Source organism: Taurulus bubalis, assembly GCF_910589615.1.
Source record: "Taurulus bubalis genome assembly, chromosome: 1".
Lineage (NCBI taxonomy): Eukaryota > Metazoa > Chordata > Actinopteri > Perciformes > Cottidae > Taurulus > Taurulus bubalis.
Window position 1 is genome coordinate 30,396,343 of NC_136589.1, and position 19,502 is coordinate 30,415,844.

At 40.6% G+C, this 19,502-nt stretch overlaps 2 protein-coding genes across 2 annotated transcripts; both read right to left on the bottom strand.

The window, feature by feature from the left end:
* Nucleotides 1-336: 336 nt before the first annotated feature.
* LOC306746118 (occludin-like) lies at nucleotides 337-8,833 on the bottom strand (the record flags this gene model as incomplete). The annotated part of the gene is made up of 8 exons (XM_079228988.1): nucleotides 337-438; nucleotides 893-934; nucleotides 1,157-1,328; nucleotides 2,181-2,441; nucleotides 3,679-3,833; nucleotides 7,202-7,363; nucleotides 7,443-7,646; nucleotides 8,267-8,833. The coding sequence occupies 8 exons, from the start codon at nucleotides 8,831-8,833 to the stop codon at nucleotides 337-339; spliced, it is 1,665 nt and encodes a 554-aa protein (XP_079085114.1).
* Nucleotides 8,834-12,291: 3,458 nt separating this feature from the next.
* LOC306752588 (MARVEL domain-containing protein 2-like) lies at nucleotides 12,292-18,839 on the bottom strand (the record flags this gene model as incomplete). Its single annotated transcript, XM_079236368.1, has 5 exons — nucleotides 12,292-12,425; nucleotides 12,820-12,870; nucleotides 13,103-13,274; nucleotides 13,374-13,582; nucleotides 17,703-18,839. 5 exons carry the CDS (start codon nucleotides 18,837-18,839, stop codon nucleotides 12,309-12,311), a joined length of 1,686 nt encoding a protein of 561 aa, XP_079092494.1. The 3' UTR covers nucleotides 12,292-12,308.
* Between the last annotated feature and the right edge of the window lie 663 nt (nucleotides 18,840-19,502).

A 19,502-nucleotide genomic window follows, 5' to 3' on the forward strand; every position in this document is an offset into this window, starting at 1 on the left:
TACTATAACATTCTGTAACAATTAAAACATTCATTGTAAAATCAACACAACAAATGCACATGTTAAAGCCATGTTGTTATAACCACACAGAAACATATCTCTATTCAGACAGGAATTGACTGACAGCTGCAAAAGTAATACAGAAGTTGTAAACATTGGGGGGGGGAAACAGTAACGGTTCATTGACTGAGGTCGGTTTGAGGGCCATGTTGGGCCGAACTGTTTCACAATTCAAATAGCAAAGCAGTAAAACTGAAGACAAAGTAGAGGATACATCCTTCTTTCAGGTTTAACCTGTCAGTGTTCTTTCTCAGCTGTTTGGACAAATTTTAAACACTAACAAAGACCTTGGTCAAAGATTTTCACCAGACGTTTGATGTGGAAAAGTTTTTTCCGAAGCTCTTTGCACTGCTTCTTCTTTGCTTGATAATCTGACGTCTAGAAGAAAAAATAAATTGAAACAAGCCCATATTAAAGGATCAGTTCACTCCAAAATCGAAAATACACATTTTTCCTGAGTAACCCACAACTGCTCACAAAAAGACACTTGAGTAATCGGGTCATGATTTCTGGACCTTATGTACCAAAATGGGTTATTTCCTGTGTTTTGTCTTAGAGTTTACGGCCCATGTTAGTTGCCATTTAAATTTGATACGGTTTTAACAGTTGAGACACAAATACATGTGACCTTCGGACAGAGGCCAGCTGTTTCTCCCTGCTTCCAGTCGTTATGCTAAGCTAAGCTAACAGGCTGGCTGTAGCGTAATCATAATCGTACGAGAGAGTGGTATCGATCTTCCCAACTCTCGACAAGAAAGAGAATAAGCATATTTCCCAAAGTATGTTGTAACGTAATCGCACATGTTGATCCCACAGATGTGATTCCACTCACCCTCTTCAGTACTTTCAGTCGGTTATACTCGTCTGCCACACCCTGAAAAATGGAAATACAAATGATTTCACCGAATTGATTACATAAACAATGTAAGACAATTATGATACTGTAGCACAAAAGTGAAGTGCGGCTGTGTTCTTTCTCATACTGAGGATGACCGAAGTGGTTGAGATATCATTGAAACAGCTGTGCCTCTATATTCTCTTGGCAGTGGGCCCTGAATCTTTCCACTCTACAATCCTGCCTTCTTCTTTTCTCTACCTGGTACTTCATGGAGTCCTCGTCCAACATGTCCAGTTCTCGGCTCAGTTTGTGCATCTGGTCACTGATGTCATCCATTTCGGCACAGAGGCTCTTATAGCAGGCCAGATCGGAGTCAAACTCCTTCTTGTACTGCCGGCGCTGCTCTTCTGAAGTTATCTCTGGGTACAGCCTGGGGTGGGATATTAACATGACAACATGACATTATTATTACATTTAATCTATTATAGAGGCAGTCTGGCAAAAAGCGAAGGGGGCTTTTATGTCAGTCTTCTTTGCAATTTTTAAATTAAATAATTTAAACCATTGGCCAAGTTGCCTTGAATGTAGTGATGCTTGATAGTATTTGTATTATTAAAGTATTTTCTTCAAAAATAATATGAATACTCGTTCAGGGCAGAGCACATTCTCTTCATTAATATTGTGATTAGTAGGAATACGTCAGTAAAGCTTCCTCTCAGATTGGTATTACATTCTTACATTTGCGTTCAACTAAGGCTTATTTTTTTAAATTACACTGAGCTTTTCTTGCTTCAAATAGCCAACATAGCGTTTTCCTGCCCTAAACCACAAATACATTATATATATATATATATATATATATATATATATATATATATATATATATATATATTATATATATTATATATATATATATATATATATATATATAATTAACATTCTATTATTTTCAAGGGAGAACAAGTATCTGAATAAGCAAGTAGACAATCTACAGATCTTCTACAGTGAAACTCAATGAAATAAAAGTATTTCAGCTGGATTACTCACTTTTTGGTTTGCGGTCTGTAATACTTTTTCATCATTTATTTTCTTAATTAAAAAATAACTTCTCTTTTAATTTGAGTTTCATGTTGTATTTCCTGTTTTTTGCTTTAATTAATTATGGAAAACCAATTGGCCCCTGTGTCGTATGTGCTGTACGAATAAACATGCTTTGCCAAAATACCCAGATGCCAAACACACCAAGATTGCAGCATTGACTGGCAGCATAGTCGCGGCCCACCTGTAGAGGTAATCTGTGTGGTCCCCGTCCAGCTCATTGGCAGTGTCTCCGGTGGTGTAACCAGTTTCATACGGGGACTCCATCCTCTCCTGAGCAGCAGACCTGGGCACTCGGCCCTTTCTCTGTTCCTTCTCCACACGATAAGGAGGAGGTTTCCTGATGCTGTCAGCGTCGTCTGAGGAGCTGCTGGAGCAAACCGGGACCCTGCTGTTCTGGTACAAAGGCTCTGCGGCCCGATGATTACTGTTGTCGGCAGGGGAACTATGAATAAGCAAGACAAAGGTATTACATGATCCATCGTGTGTTTGTGCTTGATTGTCTGCTGCAGCTGCATTAATTTATGTCGTTTTTTAGTTTATGTTCAAGTCAAATTCAGTTGTCATGCAGAGCAAATAGGGCTTGAGTGTATAACATGTATATATTTGGAGATTTAAGAGCTCGAAAACACTATCCTCGCAAAATATTAAGCTGCAGGCCACATGCAGCTGAATACTTATGAAATCAAGAAGTGTTTTCACTGAGCTGAAGAATATTCCAGGCAGAAGAAGCTCTATAAAAAACTCTTCTCATCATACATTTTGTTAGTGGACATGACACCAGATGGCGAGTGCTCACTTAAACCTATGACAAAAAAAAACCAATGTTTAGTTTGTTTTTCTAATTAAAAAAAAGTGGTGTATTATTCTAAATGGCATTTTTCAGGAATAACAGATTTTAATTTAGCCTCACCAGTTTGTCATAAGACTCATTTATCAACCTCTCACATACAAAAACAAAACAATGAAGAACTAATCTGCTCTGTTCTGTGAACTTGAACAATTGACCGAACATCATCAATGTTAACAAAAGATGGAACGTAATATGCAGAACATTTCCTTGAAATTGCAACTCCCTCGCCTATTGTGGAAACAATGTGATCAATGTGATCAAACCATAACAGCAAATGATCTAATTTAACATCCCCTAATTTGGTTTTGGTCCACTTCTTGTTCCACTTCTTCTAATATAAAACAATTAGGGCTTTCCCCTCTCGTCAGTGAGTCGACTAATCAGCTGTGTTGGTCTCCGTCTAATACGATTTCTTTAGTAGATAAGGCAATTTTTCTTCTTTTTTTCATGCTGAATGACTTATTTCCGAGAAACCTCTGACACATTTCTTGTTAACACAAGATTCAAAGTGGTGCTTTTGTGTGATCCCATTAAATAAACATCATCAATAAAATCATATGAGGTGTGACTAATGATTTGTTTGAGGAAAGCCGGAAAAGCAATTCCTCATCACATATTAGTTAGAACTTTAATGAAGATCAAAATGAGACAACAGATCACAAGAAGTATTTGTTTTTTATTATTATCTCATAACTGTCGGGAGAGCAGCCAAACATGAGGCATCAATCCTGACAGGAAGTAAGATGAGTAGATTTTAAGGTTCAGGACAGAATATTTTTTTAACACAATCCTCCTGTGCTGTCCTGAGGGCTCTGCGACCATCCCTCACCTTTTGTTTTGATAATTTCCCTCACTGTGAATGCTAACTGTTCCGTTGCTGTAGGAGACCACGCTGTTCCCCGCCCTCAGGTCAGGTGCTGCTCTCTCCGATACAACAACAGTTGGCGCCTGCTGAGTGCTGCGCACCTCTCCAACAAGGTTCACCTATCAGACAATATCAAGAGACCAAGATCAGAATCGATTCATTTAATATCGGACTTTGTTCCAACGCAGTGCAGATCATTTGATTCCAATCGTGCAGAAATGCATCAGACAAAATCAGAAAATACCCAATATGTATTATTCTGAAACATAATGCCATATATAGCAATTAGATACATGTGAGAAAGTCCTCAAGAGAAGTCAAATGCATTTGTATGCTGAAAAGAAAGAAGCTTTTCTGCACTAAATCTGTCACAGTGAAGTACAGAACTGGAGAGCTCTCTGCACTCAAAAACACTCAGATGAGAGAAGCACACACACACGCACACACACACACACACACACACACACACACACACACACACACACTAGACTTGGAGCAGAAGTCCATTCCCGCTGATCAGTGTCTCATCTCAAATCCTTTCTTTCAACAACTATCAAAACCAGTTAATTGGATGGAAACACACAAAACCAATTGTATGAACTGTGTCTGACATAAAATGCATGTGAGCAGTGGAGGTGTGTGTGTGTGTGTGTGTGTGTGTGTGTGTGTGTGTGTGTGTGTGTGTCACCATGAGCACACTGAGAAAGGTTGAGCCAGGAGTGAAATCAGTGGAACAAACATTTCTGGTGTTCCATGTTTCTGTACTATCAGGTAAACATGCAGCAGAGCACAGCAGTGAGGGAAAAGCATTGCAAAAAATGCGTGGTCATAATAAAAACTCCTCCTAAAGAGAATACCAAACACAAAAACTGCATTATGTCTCATGTAATCTACTGTTACACTGTGTAATGCATCATTAATGACTTCTAGTCTTTGACCTATTTCTGGATCGGCCCCAGTGAGCTGATGCAAATGTCTGGAAAAAGCAGCCTGTGAAATAGATCTCATGAATGTGGAGTTGGTGGATGATCCTCTATGTGGAAACAAACTCCCAGAAAGATGCAGGGAATCTGGTACAGAAAGGTGCTGTGACAGCCACTGCGTTGTGCAATTCCAGTGTTTTTAATTCCCACGCTGTTGAGTCCGTGTTTTTGAAAGTGACACTTTCTACTCAAATCCAAAGTACTGCGACAGAAGACGGAGAGGGGGAGATTTTAGTTTCCCTTTTCATTACATCTGGATTAGTAATTCATTGATTATCAAAACCGTTGATGATAAATATAGTTGATCAATCAATAAATGAATCAACTAATTGTTTCAGCTCAAGACCCCAAAGTGATGTCCTCACTTGAGAATCTATAACTAGCAATAATTTTACGTCATGAAAGATCATCATTTAATAATCATGATAATCATTTATCAACTTTAAAAATTCTGTTGATTTGATTTTAAAAATATATTTCTTCATTGTACATACACCATTCTAGGATAGTCAATCTGCAAGGAAGAGCTGCACACTTAACACCTCATCACTTCATCATGTTTATAGTCCTATTTCTGTTCTCCTCTTCGACTTGAGGGCGGATTTCTCATGTTGATCAATTGTAATTGGACTGTCCTGTTAAATTCAATCAACATACAATTTTCAAACATTCTGCTGTGTTTGCTATGAATCTCTTTATCCTTTGCTCTCAATTACCACTCTTTTCCTAGTTCTGTTAAATACGAATTAAGCACAAAACTCAAGGAAATTACTTCTTTGCCAGGAGTCTGATCTGCGGCAGACCCTTCGCATACTGAATCATTTAGCGCCACCACAGTCTGGAGGGATTCACACAGCAACACTGAGGAAACTCAACCCTTTTTATACATTATACATGCCACATACATTATATATGCCTCCCTGCAAGGCAAGCATCTTCACTGCAATACAAGAGTGCCCCAGAATAGGGCCTGCATCTCGATGAAGTGACTCGCTTCACCCTTTGCACTGAGAGGCAGTATGTAGGCCAAGGCCTCGCTGGATAAACTGATTGAATATGTTTCTTTCCTTTCAATAACGAGTTATGGTGAACATGATACATTCATAGTACACTACGACTAGTAGATTATTCACTGCTAAATGCCACACTAACGCTGTGAAGTGCAAACCGTACAGCTTTCACAGAGCTCTACAACAGCATACCTGCTAAATGCTGATTTGAGCACTGATGGTCTGGGACAGTGACTTATATATTTATGCTTTATGCATCCATAATATCAAACCTTTACTGTCTTCTGAAAACAAAGATTTGGAGTTGGAATAAACTACCAAAGCTGTCATTTTTCTGAGGAGAAAAGTCATTAAAAATCACCAAAATCATGAGTCATTTGAAACATTTGAACAATGACCCGTGCTGTCAACTTTATGGTGAACGGGTCTTATGTGTGGATATGTTTTCTTTATGTTGCCACACCTGCCAATTCCCACAGGATGCTTGGACACTTTAATGCTCTGCCTCAATCTGTGCATCTGTAGCATTTACTGTAGCTTCACCTCATTTCCAATGTGACAAAAAAAAGGTGTACAAAATGTATGCAGCGCATAAACAAAAGCTTATCTAACCCACATCATGACCGCAAGCAAAAAAATGTGAACTGCCAAATTGCTGCAGGTCTTGTGGGCCCTCTGGTTGGATGAAATTCCAAATCACCAGACAATATGTGTACGGTAGAGGGAATCTAAAAGTTAGGAACAAAACTTTTATGTGGATACTGTACTTGTCTAATGTTTTGGATTGCAGATATGCAAATGGTGAACAGGAAAGGTTTGCCAACAACAATCAATTTGAGCTCTTGTTCATTTTAATCTTACACAGCATCTATTAGACTGATTTCATCAAATACTGCTTTTCTTCTTTGGTAAAGAACACAGTGAATCATTTACAACCTTCTTTGACTGGTTTCAAATGCTTAAATTGATCCTTAAACGTGTGATCATGACTGTGTGCAGGAAAAGCACGTGTGAACATTTCTGCTCAAACAAAAACAAAACCTGGCTCTTAACCATGAGCTAAATTACGATGAAAGAGTCTCATGACCTGTTTCCTTTCACAGGAAACCATATAATGTTGCTTATTGCTAATTTGTAAATGGTGTCTATGCAGCTATTATCACTAGTCTGGTTAATGATCAGTCAGAGTGATACCTGGGTGTGCCAAAGATAAACAGCAACGCTCTCTGACTCAACAGCAGCAGGGTAATGAGAGTTTGTGAGACCAAAAGGTCACTAGCAAGAACTGAGAGACTTGACATTTTGTGTATATTGGATTTTGTTGTGTTATCTGGCTGGAATATAGAGAAATAAATATAAACCACAACTCTTTAGTGGACTTACTGTAATTAGTATATTATCTTAACTCAAACATTGACACAACACAAACCACATTCATCCTCTCTTAAAATATCATGAAGAAAGAAATCATGAAACATAAGAGACATTAATCACCCAATCCTGTACATTCTGGCTCTCTGTCGACCTGACCAGCGCCTCGTCCCAGTAGATGTTAGCTTTGCCGTGACGCCAAATCTTGCAGCGGGTCTTGTAGGCGTAGTAAGCAGACAGGGACAGGGCCAACACCACCATCAGACCCAGCACTAAGGCAACCGCCTGACAGAAGAGGGAAGATTATAGATTTGTATAGAATAGATTAGAAGAAACTAGAATGAAATAGAATAATCCCACTAACTTCCTCGGGGTCCATGTAGCAGTAGTGGTGCAGGTATTGATTGTACATGGGGAACCCCCCTGGAAAACCGGCCCCCACGCTGCCGCTGAGGCTGGGGCTGCCCTGGATGTTCTGGCACATCATCAGCATGGGATTGTACAGCATACTCTGAGAGCTCTGAGACATCGGGTTCACCCCGATCACAAAGATGATGTCGATGATGCCCTTGGAGTCAAAAGAAAGGCACATTTATTCAACATGGTCAAGACTTTCTCTGTAACATTCAGAGCATTAATATGGCCTAAAACCAGGCCGGCCACGTGTGCCTTTTAGTGCATGTGAGCTTATTAGCACTGAGCTAATATGCTGTTAATATATATTTTTCACATACATTAACAAATGGATGTAAATAATTGGTATATGAAAAGGGTCGCTTGATGAAACCACACAGAACTATAACCTTAATATGTAATTTTAGTTACCCTCACCTCAAGTGAGCTTTTAAGCACCTTTCAGCTCATTGTTTTGATTTTCTGTCCTGAAACTTTGTTGTTTTCATTCATTCACACTCTACGTTTTTCTATTCTCTTATAATCATAATCACTACCTGCTCAGCACTAAACAACAGATAGACACAGTTAACAACTAGCTGTTGAACACAGTGGATCATTTAGCTGCTGAAGAGCCGGATATTGATCTCAGAAGTTGGTGGAGACCAAAAGTAGAGCTAAAAGGACAGTACTTTTTGGACCCACATTCATTAAATGGCTAGAAACACAACTTCAAATTCTTCTTTGTATCTTCTGGATTTGTAATAAGCTGCTGTAATATTTGGTGAGACTTACCTGAAGGACAGCTAAGATGAGATCACAAATGAACACAGTGAGGTAGAACCTGCAACCCCTCATGATCCGAGACCGTGAGAAACTCCCCACCAGGAAGCCCAGAGAAACTAGGAAGTTAATTGCTGCCATGGAAATCATCGCCGACTTGGCAGATTGTGGCGTCATGTAGGAGCCACCATAGCCGTAGCTACCTCCATAATATCCTGACTTCATCCCTGCGACCGCCCCTGCAGCCCCGACACCGTAGCCCCCGAAGCCCCCGAAGCCCCCGTAGCCGAACCCATTCATGTCCCACACCAGAGTCGAAGCCACGAGGGCGAAGATGAGAAAACACATGAGTACTGTGGCTCCTTGGAAGGTTTTGACGAAACCAGGAGGAGAAAACCAGCGGTAGAAGTGTTGAGGCTTCTCCTCAATGTAGTTGGAGTCAGGCGGGGCATTGTAGGTGTAGGGGACATTCTGGCTCTGGGGCGAGTGGATGCTCCTCGGGGGATAGTAGCTCTGGGAGTTGGTGCTGTAAGGCGGGCTGTACACAGGGGGGCTGTCGTAGTACCGAGGCTCATACATGGTTTTGAGGGTTTTGCTGTAATTTCACCTAGAAGAGGGAGGGGGAAATTAATTCTAGAAAAAATGGAAAAAAACAATTTCCATGTCATCTCTTCACGTCACTTGTACATGTTTCATCAAGCCTTGCCTACTACTCATTATATGAATAATTTCTGTCACATTCATTGAATGTGCTGTAACTCCGTTACGTTATTCATTCTGGTCACATGACATCTATTGCTTCTGTCCATCCGGGGAGAGGGATCCTCCTCTGTTGCTTTCCCTCAGGTTTCTTCCCCTTTTTTTCCCTGTGAAAGGGTTTTTACTATCTTTTTGGGGGAGTTTTTCCTGATCCGATGTGAGGTCCCGGGACAGGGATGTCATGTGTACAGATTGTAAAGCCCTCCGAGGCAAACTTGCATTTGTGATGTTGGGCTATATGAAATAAACTGAACAAAATGACTAAATTGAACAGCGGCATTAAAAGGTATTCAATTATATGTTGTCTCAATCCTCTGGAGTGATGCCTTCAAGAGTAACAAATTACTAATTAATTGACACTTAGAATTGAAAATATGAATGCAGAAAAGAAAATGCTCCATATGCCTGTTTGTTTTGTTAATTTGATGTTGACAGGTTTTTAAGCACCTCTTTGCCCTTCATTCACCTCTACATCCCTGAACCCTCTCGCTGGTATCGCTGACCCACGCTTCATTACTCCAGAGGAACTCAACCCAGCAGCTTTCAATAATTCAGAAAGAAAGCAGATAAGAGACGGGCAGACCCACATACATGTATGTTACCTGAGAGCACCTGCTGAGTGTCAGCCAACTAAGAGAAAGGGGAAGCTACAGGAGAAGCCCAGTCGACTGTGGCATATTTTTGTTTTACATTTTTCTCTCAGAAAGCAGAAAAAACAAAAGTAACTCAATGTGTTTCTTTTGATGGGATAAAAGCGCATCAAAACTAACCAAAATACAATTCTGAAATATTTAGCTTTTGTCCACTTTCCACTCCAAGTTTAGGATCTGATCAACACGTTAAACGTCCATTTTTAATGGAACATCTTCTTGAAACATCCAACAGATCAGACAATGGATTAAATGAAAAAAGAAATATAACTGCGACCCTTCTAAACGCGTAAATAATTAAATAATCCGGTATAGGCTGTCATAATACACAACTTACTTCGCTCTGTTGAAAGCGTTCCTCAACTTTGCTCCCGTCAGTTGATCTCATATCGCTAATCTCCTGTCCAACAGCGCGGGGTCCTCTTTATACTTCACCGACGGTCGTAAACTGAGTCATTTCTCCTGATGGAGACTTTCCATTAAATGAAACCTGCGGAGCGGCTGTGAGCCTCAGCAGCAGCACAGTTCACCCTGCTGACCCGACGGCTGCACGTGCTCTCTGGTAGATCCTTTACAGACTATTGTACCTTCAAATTAAAGATTAAACACTGCATCACGTTGAGTATACTCTATTCATGTAATACATTGGATACGTTTAAAGTTCATGAATATTTCAAAGCACAACATATAGTAGAAGGTTTACTCTAAACAACAACTTCATTGAATTAATACTTACTGGCACAGCACTTGTGATAGGTTTGTATAACACAAATGGCTTCATGGTGTGTGTTTGTACTGTCTGGTTACCGAGCTTATTTACGGTTGGTTCAGACTTGAACGCGGAGCAGCTAGAATGCAAAGTCTTGATTTATAGGGTTTCAAGGGATGTCGGTCCAGAAACAAGCAAAGGTATCCACAAAAACACGAGGCAGGATTTAAGTCAAAGTGCTGCAGACTCGTCTGATAAACACTGTAAATTCACAAGGAACAGAAAGGCTTGTCCACTCACTGATGCACAGATGAACTGGCCCACACAAAGGGGAGCACACAGACTAAACACACAATAAAGGAGGGCGATAGCGAGGGGCAGGTGACCGCAGGTGGAAACTAAAAGGGCTCGGCAGACAAACACACAAGAGCAGGAAGTGAAAATAGAGACGAAGATGAGTGTACCAAAATAAAACTGGAAAAGATAACAAAAAAACAAAAAAACTAACCTTAGTGCAAGAGCACTCCACTTAATATTACACCTAGGAATTGTATCTATTTATTTTTTTCTGAAGCCAAATGGAAGTATATTATAAGATGAAGGCAATAAACCATGGACATTTAGGAGGTATGAGCAAAGCAAAGTAGCCCACATAGGTAGTAAGATAAACTAACTGTTTACTAGGGATGGGTATCGTTTGGGTTTTTTCCGATACCGGTGCTAAACCGATACTTTTAAAACGATACCGGTGCCTAAATGGTGCCTGAACCAATACTTTTTTATTGCCAAGGCAATTTTTTTTCTTCAAATTGAACAATATTATTAACTGTTTAAAGTATACTATAGATATAAATAAATAAGTACATACAAAACACACTTCAAACTACAGCTTCAAACCTTTTAACTTCAAACTATAAAAATATATATTTAAAAAAAGAACAGACACCAGTCCAATCAGGTGGCCTGATGGGACCTTGTGCAACAGAACTCAGTCACTGTTGGATACGTCATCATTAATATCAACTGGAGAGATTTGTTCCATCAAGCCGAGGACGGACGTTCAAAAGCTCGTGCTCGTGTCTCCAGCGATCTCTGTGTGCGCGCACTGTGTGTGTGAGCGCTGGAAGCCACGCCCCCTCGAGACCCGCTCTGCATGCAGGCAGACAGAGAGCAGGGCAGCGAGTGTGCTCTGATCCGCGCTATTTTAATAATCGTTTTTAGCGTGCGGGTACCGCGCTACCTTTTTAGTATCTATATACCGTGCAACTTTACAGAGTAGTAGTGTGAAAAAGTAGTGTAAAAAAAAAAGTATTTAAATCGGCTCAGGCACCGGAAGGAAGCACCGAAATCTGCGTTGCTTTTCGGTCCAGTAGGTACCGGACGTGTTGGAATCGGTGCCATACTGGCACCGGTTCTCGGTACCCAACCCTACTGTTTACACAGAGTCAAAAATATGTTGTTGAGAAAACACAAAATAACATTGACAAAAGTGCAAATACGAAACAGCAATATATGTTTGTAAAAAATAGCCTTTATCACACAAACATATGTTTTTAATAGAAATTGCAATCACTGACAGAAATTTGATTTAAAACATACACTGAATCAACATGTTGTTCCTCCGTGGTGACACAAATGAGGAATATAACGAAAAAAACGTGAGATAGCATGTAGTGAAAGTCATACACAAAAGGAGTGGAACATTTAGCCCTTATAATGTTGTAGCTCAGGTGTTATAAACCAGGTTTCATGTCATGCTGACGCTGATACAAAGATTGTACATTATGATTTCATTCAAAATAAATATATATTCAATACGATCAATATACTGACGAAAAAACACACAAAAAAGTGACAAAAAGAAAAATCAATGATAGAAAAGGTTATTTGTTTTGTCCGCTCATCGGGTGCTGCATGTATTTCTCTCTGTTCTTCTTCATGTCCGACCATTTTCCATGTATTCCTGGTCAAAAGTGCGTATTCTGTTTTTGATGTGACTTAATTTAGCTTTTAAATAGTCACAGCGCTCCTTTTTCTCTAGGAAGCCAGGATCCTGTGAAAACACACACACACACACACACACACACACACACACACACACACACACACACACACACACACACACACACACAAATCAAATAATCTATTGATTAATGACAGCAACCTCTATTACCTAAGTGTGTCTTTTTTTCTTCTCAATCTCTTTTCCTCTTCCTCTGTTAACTGTCGTCTTGCCTGATTCATTCTGTAATGTAGCTTCTTTAAATGAGAATTTCCAAGTCAGTTTCATGGTGGAAGCAATATTATTTGCATCAGTGGACAGCTTTATTAAGGACAAACAAATGTTACCTGGGTGTTTGCACAACAGTAGCAATTCTTTAATTGTTTGAAAGTGAGCAGATGAAAAACATGATGGGACTAGTGCCCTCACTGATTAACAAACTTACACTTTTCTTTTGCTGATACTTCTTCAAAATGCTTTGAATCCTCTGCCGATCCTAAATGATAAATATAATATTTACAAAAATGTTTTGCATAGATTGTGACACAAAACACTCATCCAATGTATCACAATTGCATTGTGGAGAAATAGACATGTTTAACATGTCTGTGCAAGGAGACCTAATCATGACCTTTTCACCCCAAATTATATCCCGGAAGCCCATCACAGAAATGATTTATACGGTTAATGGACATGATTAAATGAAGGTTGTTTTACATTCATCTCACCTCTTGGCTTTTTCCATCTCTGGGGAGTCGTGCCATCATGGCATCCAGCTGCATGAACTTATCCAGGGTGGTGCCGATGTCTCTGTGGAGGTCCTTGTATTCCTGATACTGGTCATTGAAAACTGCTTTGTATTTTTCCTTTTCTTCCACACAGCTGATCCCTGGATACTTTCTGTTGGGAAGGATTTTAGGGAACATGAATACGTGGCAAACAGTAAACAGTATATATAACTTAGAATATTAACCATGCATAGTTTAAATGTTCACTCACATGATGTAGTCTGCAATGATGTGTACTTTTGGGGTGTATTCAGACACCACGGCTCTGTTCACACTGACGGGATTCTTATGGACTTCAGAAATGAGGGCATTTTGATTGAGATAATCCTTACTCAGAGACTTATCTTTTTCATCCTTGAATGATATGTGCTTTGTTTTTTGAGTGGTTAGTGGGATGGACTGGTGAAACTCCTCCTTTGGCTGAAGGTAAAAGACAAAAAGGATTATGGAAACAATGTGAATTCATTATTTACTGACTATACACCACTGTGTGCCTGTGTCATCAAACACTGTTTAGTTTTGACAAGCTAAGCCTCTGAAGTTGCATCACCTCAGCTGGGAGATTAAATCATCATGTTCACTCCTGGCCTCTCACCCTTTCTTTTTTTTTACATCAAACCTATTGCCTGACCATGCTGTTTGTCACCTATAGGTGGTGGCTGTGATGCTGGATAACATGGACTATATTTGCAAACAGTAGTATGTTTGCTGAGGCATTTCCGGTGGCACATCTCAGATGCTGGGGCACCTCCGAGCTGCTGGAGCAGTCACCACTACTTTAGAGGCAGCACTCCCGGCACCTACGAGTTGCCACTCATGTGCCACTAGTTTTTGAGGCAGATTCTACTATTTGTGGCAGCTGCCTCTGTTTGGGAGACAGGTGCTGCAACTTGCTTGAGGTCCTGGAAGGTATAATATGTGTGAATACATTAAGGTCCTGGAAGGTATATATTCCTACGTCCCAACTGACTCTGTTTGAAGTGCCGCTGTTTTGGAAAGGTTCTGCGACAGTTTAACCTTTATTTGTCGTTATTTGACAATACATTAAGGTCCTGGAAGGTATGACTGTTGTTAGTTGTAAAAGAATAATAAAAAATGCCGAGTTGTGCAACCCAACCCTGTCTTCTAAAAATTACAATCAACATATATTTGTGTTATTGTTTTTATTTTCATGCTTTCCCGCTGAATTTAAGCATATTTGAATTTCTAAGCTCTGCGGAGGAAAAGAAACTAACAGGATTCCCTCAGTAGCAGCAAGCGAAGAGGGGCGGGGTGAAGCCGGTAACGGGGCCGGTCGCGCTGGGTACAGTCTTCTCTGAGTCGGGTTGTTTGGGAATGCATCCCCAAGAGGGTGGTGAACTCCATCTAGGACATTATAATACGGGTAGATCAAATCAAGCATTCTGATTGGTTGAGAGTGAGTCACGAGGTGTAGTTTATTCAGCCATAAAGTACTGTACAGCCTGTTTACATTTAGAGCGTTCCATATCAGTGCGCACTTAAAAATAACAGGTAGATTTAAAAAAAACTTAAAAGTAATAAATAATAAAAAAAACAGCTCAAATCAAAATAAATAGTGTTAACTTAGTTGTCATTTCAAGCTTGACAGTTACCAAACACGTTCATGTAAACTTTGATATTGTAACGTCCGCAGTAACGACTCGCATACGTTGGTTTCCTTAACTTGCAGGTTTATTGCTTGAGTGTTCACAGTATTGCAACGGGGCTCTTCGCTAACAGTAACGTCAGCTCAAACGGAACAGCTAACAAGCTCACGTAGCATCCCCCACACTAGCATAACGAACGACAACACAACGTCACTTCCTCCCTAAAATGAGATGAGGAATGAAAAGGGTTTGACCACAAAATCATGGTAATTTCTAGTGAGAGATAATTACGTCGGTAATTTCCTGACGCGAGGCAAGTTCTCTAAACATCATGGAGGAGAAAAATGACGGAGAAAAGACGGACAGAAGCAGCGAGAGCACTTCTTTACATCGGTGGCTGCGTGTCATCCTCCACCCTGCTTCCAACCGGCCTGGTCAGGCAGTCCCTTTTATAGTCCCGTATGTGCGTCCCGGGACTATTTTCTCTGTCGCTGAAATGCGATACACAACGTTTGGTGGCTACAACTATTTTGTGCTGAAAGGGAGCTTACTATTACTATTTATAAAGTCGCAGGTACCCGTATTATAAAAGCAATAAGGTACTTGAGGCAGTACTGTGTCTACAATAATGTACAGTTCAAGGGTTTGCCGGCCCTCCGCTGCGCGTCGGGCCTAACAACTCCCTTGAACAGTACATTATTGCACGACACAGTACTGCCTCTCGTACCTTATTGCTTAAGTATACCACTGCAGTCAACTCAGCAGACACTCGGATCTTCGTGGTCAAATCACAGACACTGACATTTCAGGAAACACATTCAAGCGAGCGGAGAGATCCACGTGACACAACATCCGGTTTTCAATTCAGATGTTTTACAAAGTAAAAGTTCTACGTCCCAAAATCTAATTTCAAAATATTTAATAACATGATAACATGTTTTAACTTTTTTGGATGTAGGACTTTTACTTTGTAAAATATCTGAATTGGTACAGTTAAGATGTTTGGATGTGTTCTGAACACATTCATATCAGTCAATATTTTGAAAACCACGTGGATCTCTCCGCTCGCTTGAATGTGTTTCCGGAAATGTCAGTGTCTGTGATTTGACCACGGAGATCCAAGACTGTTACCAGCGGCACTCTCAAACAGAACCTTAATGCATGACAAATGAAGGATAAACTGTTGTGGAACCTCTCCAAAACAGTAGCAGCTGCAGCGGGAAGTAGTGGCAGATGCCTCAAACAGTAGAAACTGCCGCAAAAACTAGTGGCAGCTGCCGCAAAGTTGTGGCAACTGCCGCAAAAACTACTGGCAGCTCGTAGGTGCCGCGGCACCTGATAGGTGCCACAGGAAGTGCCTATACGAGGTGCTGGTGCCACGATTTGAGCTTGCTCCTACTGCATTTCGGCCATCTGTGTAAATTTTCGTAGCTGAAAATGTACTAGGCACAACATTAAATATACTTCTGTAGAGTCTAATGCTTTAACATATTGGATTGGATGTGTAATGGATTGCTGGTCATAATTGGGCTAATTGAATTGGATCAGATACCAATGGCCACAGGAGCATATCTATGTTAGGGTTTTATGTTCCCCAGCTTACTCTCCTCTTAATATGACTTATTAACGAGACCTTTCACAGGGTTTTATGTTCTCAGCACCCACATACAGCTTATAGCCTACTGATATACTCCTCAAACCTACTCCCTCAAATTTGTTTCCTTTCTTTTTTCTTTAGACATTGATACAAACTGTATTTGAAACGTGAACACCCTTCATTTGTAATTGGAACCATAGGACCTTTATAAGAAAACCCATAGGACAGTGGGAACATAAGGATGACCTCAGAAATCTCGGGTTGTCGCTCAGCCATTCAGTACAGACTAAAATATCTCAACAACTCACTAAACTAAGATGGTAAATATACTAAAGTACATGCTCAACATGGCATGTTAGTATTGTCAATATGAGCATGTTAGCACACTAACACAAGCCTTTAGCTCAAATCACTGCCGTTAATAAAGCCTCACAGAGCCGGTAGCGGGGCTGTAGACTCATCTTGTTAACCTGCCTCTGGGTAAATGACATGGCCTTCACATAGTTGTGTTGATGTTGCTATAACATTTTATATTGTTTTCTACTCAGAGTGGTGGAGATGCTTGAATATCTTGTGCATTATTAAACTTCTCCCTGTAGATTCTAAAGACACAGGCAGTAGCAACTTTGTATGGATAGTAAATCCACACTAATGTATTTATTATGTTTGCTTGGTGGTATTAGCAAATGTTTTTCAGATTACGTTCCGCTGAAAAAGCATCACACACGTGGTTGCAAAACCGGAACGTCTACTTCATATTTAACTCGTCTATTTCTGGCCAACTCATACAGAGAGGACTCCATGGTCAATACAGTTAGGAAAAACACAGTTTACAGCTTTGGGACGAATCCTGGTTGACTGCCAGCAGAAAAAAGATGACATATCAATACTGACAAATGGCATACTCACTGGACATTATCCTGACTGACTGAACATTTTTTATTGGATTTGATCTTCCACTGTTGTTTTGGGGCTGTCGTTGGCTCATTTGCAATCAATAATAGTATCCCTGACTGTTGTCAACAATAAATAGGATGTTTGATATGTCATATATACTTAAAATAACTTTGAAAGGGGAGCGTGTGTGACACAGTAGCACAGATAGAGTAAACACATGAAGGAGATAAAACATGTCAGAGCTGAACATTTACAAAAGCTGAGACCAAAACCTGTGAACACTTGCACCCATAGCTCTCCCCTGAATTCATGATCACTTTCCAAATCCAGAGAAATGCAACTTTTGAATAAGACACTTCATTATTTTAATGAAGATGATTTTCATCCCAATTTAAATTTAGAAGCGTTGAGATTTTGACATTGGATTAATTACCTCTACCTTGTTCTCAAAGTACTCTTTCTCCCTTCGTGCAGCCTCATGCCTCCACATCTTCAGACACACCAGGAAGCTTCCCAAATACATTGCCATGTTGATGAAGATGCACGCCGTTCCCGCCATCTGTCCCCCATCAACCCGGCACAGATTGGCCATGATGGGGTTGACGCCTATTGTCGTGAAGCACAGCCCGCCGCGGTTCAAGTCGTTCAGGTAGACAATCCCGGCTGCCATGTAGAGCAGGAACAGCGCCACGTTGATGAAGGCCTCCGTCAGAGGCCACCAGGGCGCGTCAAGGAGGATAGTGCGATAATACATGGTCAGTCCCATCACTAAAAGAACGAGGGTTATAATCCAGGTAACTCCAGCTATAGCCAGTACAAAGGGAGTCATGGGGCCTCTGTAGCTGTATCCAGACATGCCTTGCCCATTGTTATATGCACCGTTATAGAGTCCGTAGCTGTTGGACCACTCACTGTCTTTCTGGATGTACGCGATGACGCAGGCAAAGACCATGCCTCCAAAAAGAAGCTGAAGTCCCGCAAGAAGTCTGAGCAACCCTGGCCAGGATTTTAAATAAGAGTACTTCAGGTTATAGACCTCCAGCTTCTCAGCGTAGTACTCTGCAGGGTGGATACTGGTCAGGAGAGATTCCTCTCGTGGGGCCTGATACAAGAGATCATCAGAGGGGCTCTCCCTTAACAATGGCTGATGAGAGTTCTGGCTGGAGTTGCCAAGGGATTCACCCCATTTCCTGCGATCCCGCAGGGGACTTACAGGAGGACTCACTCTGCTACCATTGGGAAGGATCTGGATCTTACTGGTGCTGGCTTCAGAGTCATTACAACTGTCACTTTCCTTTGTCCATTTATGGATGATGCCTCCCCATGACTGAGGGATGAAGGATTTCAGTCCGTCCTTCATGCTACCTTTACTGTCCTCCTTCTCAGCATACGGTGGAGTGCTGGAAGTTTGGCCCGTGGAGCTTGTCTCACCATCCTCTGTGCTATTATCTGGTGTGGGTGTGTGAGTAACCCACACAGGCACTGGTGGACCACTAATGGAGTTTCTCTTGCTTGAGGAGGACTCAACCACACTGCCAGGGTCTTGTCTCTTGAATTTGCTGCTCAAGCTTTTCATGCTGCAGGCTGAGTTTGGTGATTCATTGAGAAAAAAAGAATCATATAGTCCTTATGAGGCATGGATAGGGAGAAACTGGGAAGAAGATAGATACATTATTAGTTGTGTATAATAAGCATAAAAGCATATGTGTCATAATGATATACTGTAAAGCAGTGGCGGGCCGTCAGGGCCTGCTAAGCCTTCTCTGCTTGCCTAAACAGAATCACAAAGTTATACCTATTTTATAATTTAAATGTTTTTATATATTTATTGTATTTTTATTTCTTTCATAATTAAAAGCTATAGCTATTTTATAAAACATTTTTTTATATTATAATTATTTTCCCTACTAGCTTATTTTCTCATCGCAGATTTATGAGCATAACACTTGTATATCACCTTCCATTTACCACTCAAAAAAGAGACATGATTGTAAAATCCTGATTTTACTTCCTCCTCTCAGTTTAAGTTATTAAGTCAAACGTGTCACCAAACATTTCCCTATTTACACAACCAGCAGATAACGGCGCAACATGAGCATTTAATTAGAGTCTTGTTTGTGTCCACCTTGATGCTATAAGTCAAATATTCACTTTTAGCTCTGTTTTGGTTTCAAACCACTTCTTTGGGAAATATTTGTCTCTTTAGCTGCAGAATGCTCCACTATGTTCACCAGCTGGT